A 5401-nucleotide genomic window follows, 5' to 3' on the forward strand; every position below is an offset into this window, starting at 1 on the left:
CAGTATTATTTAAAATTGTTCTTGGGAACAGTGAAACTTTGTTTTCACATTTCATGGATGGGGTAACTTGAGTCCCCTCCCCCATTTTTCTGGTCTCTGGTTTATTGAGGCAGTTTTCCCAAGCATTTCTCTTATTTAAACATCAGACGTTTAGATGGATGATTTAGCAACAAGCAAAGCTTAGACTTTCATTTCAAAATTCGCCACATGGTAAAACCATTTCAAGATCCATGTGAAGACGAACTGATAAAAGGAACTGTAGACATGTTGCTACGCAGACGAGTAAGATTCCATTTGGGAAAATGTAAAATACTACTAACCCGGTATAATTGCTTAAGCTCCTATAAAACAACAAGTCTTTTTATAGTTTCAGCCTTGAAAACACCCTAGATACATATTTTGGAAGGCAACTGGTTACAGCAGAGATTCATTCAGAATTGTGTTTTATTTTAAGCTTGGATTGGCACGCATGTCCCAGTGTAGATCTAGTTAAGAAATAGCCCCCACCTTCCTCCTAAAAGAAACAGACTCCAGATTACATGTTCAATCGCATCCCAGTATTCTTAAGGGAGGATTAGGTGTGAGTTTTTGTTTCAAAACAGATGTGATGTGAAGCTGGCAGCTGGCAGTTTTTACCATCCGGGACGGAGGGTGGCTTCTCAGCCGGGGTCTGAGGTCAGGGCCTGTCCTCACTGTGTGTCTCCCCCTTCCAGCACGCCATGCCCTTCTGGAGGATCTCCAGCCACTCGGACCTCATGGCCCTGCACCACGCCCTGGAACTGGAGTACCTGTAGCAGCCGCTAGCACTTTGAAACCCCACCATCGCCCTGGGACGGGGACAAACCCAGCGGGCCGCCTCTGTGTCGGCGCTGGGCGACAGATCTTAGCGATTTCACTACATGATGATGCTCAGCTGCTGTGGGTCTCGACCTCTTGCCCTTGTGGCAAATGGAGGGCCTTGTCTATTTCATCAGAACAGCTGTCGACTCTGGTACTGTGAACCCAATGTAAACAAGCCATGAGAATGTTCTACCATGGTGTCTTTGCTACGTTACCTACACGGTTCAAACCTGTGAAGAAAGGACCTGCGAAGGCGTACGTTTCTAGCAGCTTCACTGTGACATAAACAGCTCACACAGCCAACTTGATTGCACAGCAGAGATGGAAGCGTGCCTCCGAAATACCAGTGGAGTCAGTTTCTTGTCAAGAAGGTCTACTTTTTGGTGTCTCATACCCAGGGTAATCTGTACATCTCTACTTATTTATGAACAGACTGGTTTTTGTTTGTTTGTTTTAAACCAACTTTCTTGAGGTATAGTTCACTCGCCATACAATTCACCCAAACAGATTTGAACTTCAGATCTCTGAAGAGACGCTAGCATAAGAAAAATAAAGTGACGGAAGGCCTTTGCTGCAAGCCACAGCAAGTACTTCTGATTTTAGCACATGGCAAAGTAGTTTAAACTATGTCTAATTTAAACGTGTAATATGTACATCACTGAGACAATCTTGTACAGAAAGAATTTTTGGTGTAAATTTGTAATAATGGATGATTCTTTTACATATTGTTTAGGAAAATGATATTGAAAGTTAGAAATGCCTTGAGCGTGAAGTAGGAGGCAACATGTGCACAGGTGCAGTGCGGTGCCTTACTGGATGAAGTGTTGGGTATAAATATGTAGATAATGGGGTTGTTTTGTTTGTTTGGGGTTTTTTTAGATGATGTTGTCAAGACCAAAAGCATGGATGTCAAGTGTCAATACGGAGGTTGTTTTTCCAAAAATATCCCCATCTGTTTCTTTCTTTTCTTTTTCTTTCTTTCCTTTCTCCCTTCCTTCCTTCCTTCCTTCCTTCCTTCCTTCCTTCCTCCCTTCCTTCCTTCCTCCTTTCCTTCCTTCCTATACTGTTAGAAGGGCATGGTAAAAATAACACAGCTGTTTCTTGAATAATTTGGGGGGAAACCGTCTTCTTCCCACCTCACGTTCTCCACATTAATGTATTATATGTAACTACTTAGAATAAAATGATTATTCAAATGCTTCTTCCCACAGAAAGAATGTAGATGATAGATTTATTTTATTAATAAAAAAGGTTAGATGCGTTGGAGATGAGCACAGCAAGGTTTTCACATTATATGCTGTGAATTATTTTCATGTCTGCATATTTTTTTCTCCTTTAGATAAAGGAGATGACCACAAATCTGGAAATCAGCACAAATGGGCTTGACTTGCCCACAGCCACAGTTTCTCTCTCTGTCTCTTTCTCCCTGAGGAAAGTTCATTGTCAGCAGTGGACTTGGTAGACACATCCTCACCGGAGGAATTCATGGTCCTCTCTACATACCTGATGTATCACCGGACAATACGTAATCTGGGAATTAAAAAATTGTCACCTTCATCACACCATAAGAAAGCATTCCCCAAGGTGATCATTCGTCCAGGCCCGAATCTCTCTCAGCTAAAGCCTGTCATTGAGACATTCTTTAATATTCTGTTGGGGTGAAAAACAACCCCACCAGCTTCGGCCCAGTTTTCCACAGTAGCTGAAGAGCTACTTCCTCCTCTTCCGAAGCCCCATGTTGCTGCTAGAACTAGTTACAGGCGTTTGTGAAGTCTCCAAATTATTTAAATTAACAACTGGATGGGCCTGTTTTCCCCTTGTTTTGCTTGAAGCACATACAAGTCGGCAGTTTTGTTTTTTTTAACCTTTCCCTCTTTTGTACTCTGCAGACTGAACAGACAAAGTTTATCTTGGCCTTGCTGTATAAAGGTGTGTTGTGTCCACAACTGTGTACAGAATTTTTCCTTCATTAATTTTGTGTTTAAATTAATAAAATTGATTTGTGAAATACTGCACACTCCTGAATGTCCGTGTTTGTTTTGGTTTGGTGTTTGCTCTTGGCTATAGGAGGAGCAGGAGCTTGTGTGTTAGAAAGCACACAGTCGAACCCAAGGAACTTGTAGGAAGTAATTGCAGTGATGGCTTGGCCCGCACTTAGAAGGCTAACCTAAAGGTTAGCAGCTGTTTCTTTGATCACAGTAGGAACTGGCGAGTGGAAAAGCACTTTATACCACCACCTCCTCAAGTCTCCCTCTCTCTCTCTCTTTCACACACACACACATAAGCTTGAGCTTCCATTTTTTTAAAAAACAAGGGTGCCAGTTTCATTTAATAGGAAAAAGAATAGTCTTCTCAAAAAACGGCATTGAGACAACTGTGTCTCTATACACAAAAGTGTGAAGTTGGACACATCTCACACAACCTACAGAATAAGGAAAAATAGTTATTTGGATATGATGTGGGTTTAATATCAAGAATATATAAAGAACTCTTACAACTCAAAAGCAAGACAAGCAATGCAACTAAAAACATGGCCAGTAACTTAAAAAGTGATTTCTCCAAAGCGGATATACCAATGCCCAATAAGCACATGAGAATGCGCTCACCATGATTAGTCTGGTGGCATAGTGGGTTAATCATGGGGGTGTGAACCGCAAGGTCAGCGGTTCAAAACCAACAAGGCTTTACAGCTCGTAAAGTGTTACACGCTCAGAAACCCACAGGGTCAGTGGGTTGGCTATGAGTTGGAATCACTTTGTTGGCAGTGTTGTGGAGCTTTGGTTGGTTTGGTGGTTTTATTTTTGGTTTTTAAAGCCTTAGTGGCATAAACATTGCACAGCATATAATTTAACCATTAAATCATATTAAGATGTGTGCAATCAACACCATGATCAATTATAGAATATTTCTTCTTGTACTTATGGTTAGCTTCCTATCCCCCACCCCCCAGCCCTCTCCTGTCATATATCTTGGCAATTACCAATCCAGTTACTATCTCTATAGATTGACCTGGATTTAATATATAGAAAATCGTACAAAACAGGAAGCAAACAAAAACATGACTAGATATAACATAGAAAATAATAAAAGCTGGAATAATTTTAAGATGAGTCAAAAGGGAGAACAAATGATAAGATATTACATTTTAACCTAAAAATATCTGCCATAATCAACTTCACAATGCTCTCTGTCTGATAACAAGGCTATTCACATCCCTGGATTGTATTCAGAGGGAATTCACAGGAGGCTTAATCCATGTGTGGACCATGCAAATAGATTTGGGGCTTCCACAGTCATCTATATCCTTCTGCAAGCTGAGGATTCACAATTTAACTTCTGATATCATTACCTCTGTCGGATTTGGGTTTTAGTATTAACCATCCTTAAATCACACAGAGTCACACTTTTATCTGTGGAACAGAACTCTGCATACAGTATCTTGGCTAGCAGAGCTTAGAGCTGGTCACTCAGACATCCAAGGGGCAGCAAAAGAAACACTAATCTCTATGCCCACACGTTGACGGTGTAAAACATTGACAGAGCAGCTCGATTTGTGTTCTCTTGGGAATCTTAGTAACGCAAGTTTCATACACCCAAACAGGTGAAAAACACGCAATTTTCTCATGTACCTGGACCACGATGTCCAGAAACAATTTTCACGTGCATCCACAGGGCCAGGTGGGATGAGTATGAAAGGTCTGCGCATGCTCCATTATCCTGCAAAGTTCTTTATGGAAAATAAAAACAGGAAATTGAGGTAATTGTCAGGGCTTACTTACTTTGATTAGATGGCCCGAGCCAAGACTTTGGAGCTGTGGTCTGTGTGTTCAATAGTTAATAGCATGTGAAGATCAGGGTGTAGAAAGGCAGATAGAGACCTCCAGGAGAGAGGCTTTCTACTATGTTCTAGAAACACCTCCCTGGAAAGGGAAGGAGACCGGGAAGGGTGTGAAAGTGTGGGAAGTCATTTGGGAGCTAGTTACCGTGAAAAAGAAAGCCACTGGGGTTAGTCATGGGGATGGCAGGACTTGCCAGTGGGGCAAATGGAGGGAAGAGTGAAGTATCAGAAGACTCTAGTCAACGCCAAGCTAAGGGTCTCGGCACTGCTATAAGATAGCACAGCCTAGGGGCGAGGAGCTTGGCTTCTGCAGCCCGCGTGCCCAGCCTCTTGGCTTATCAAGTTATTTCTATACCCGAGTTTCTCCAACTGTTAAAAATAAAAAGTTGTGGGGTCTCTTTCAGCTCATGGAAACCTCTGGGTTACAGAGGGGAAATGTTCCAGTCGGACTTTCTTGACTGCATGCTTTACAGAAGCACCAATCATTGCGTTCACGTCTCCGATGGCGACTTCACAAGCCGTGTACACCACTCAGGGACCTTTCTGTATAAAAAAGGAACAGCAGTAATATCTACTTCAGGCGGCTAGGGTGTAGATAAAATCATCAGTAAATGTAAAGTGCTTAGAATCGTGTCTGGTAGATTTTCTAGGTTGGTATGCCTATTATTATACGAAGAATTCCCAGAACTTGGGTTTCTCATCAATTCAAGAACGAGGTCGTGA

The 5401-nt window shown here is 42.0% G+C and overlaps 1 protein-coding gene across 1 annotated transcript in view; it reads left to right on the forward strand.

The window, feature by feature from the left end:
• Nucleotides 1–2855, forward strand: part of EYA1 (EYA transcriptional coactivator and phosphatase 1) — a 170871-nt gene extending 168016 nt beyond the window's left edge. The window contains exon 20 of the mRNA XM_045285819.1: nucleotides 714–2855. Coding sequence (XP_045141754.1) covers nucleotides 714–794 — 81 coding nt within the window. The 3' untranslated portion in view covers nucleotides 795–2855. The remainder of the gene's footprint in view (nucleotides 1–713) is intronic.
• The last annotated feature ends 2546 nt before the right edge of the window (nucleotides 2856–5401 follow it).

Source organism: Echinops telfairi, unplaced genomic scaffold, assembly GCF_000313985.2.
Source record: "Echinops telfairi isolate 266 unplaced genomic scaffold, ASM31398v2 ScPeMD7_1;HRSCAF=3_0, whole genome shotgun sequence".
NCBI classification, from domain to species: Eukaryota; Metazoa; Chordata; class Mammalia; order Afrosoricida; family Tenrecidae; genus Echinops; species Echinops telfairi.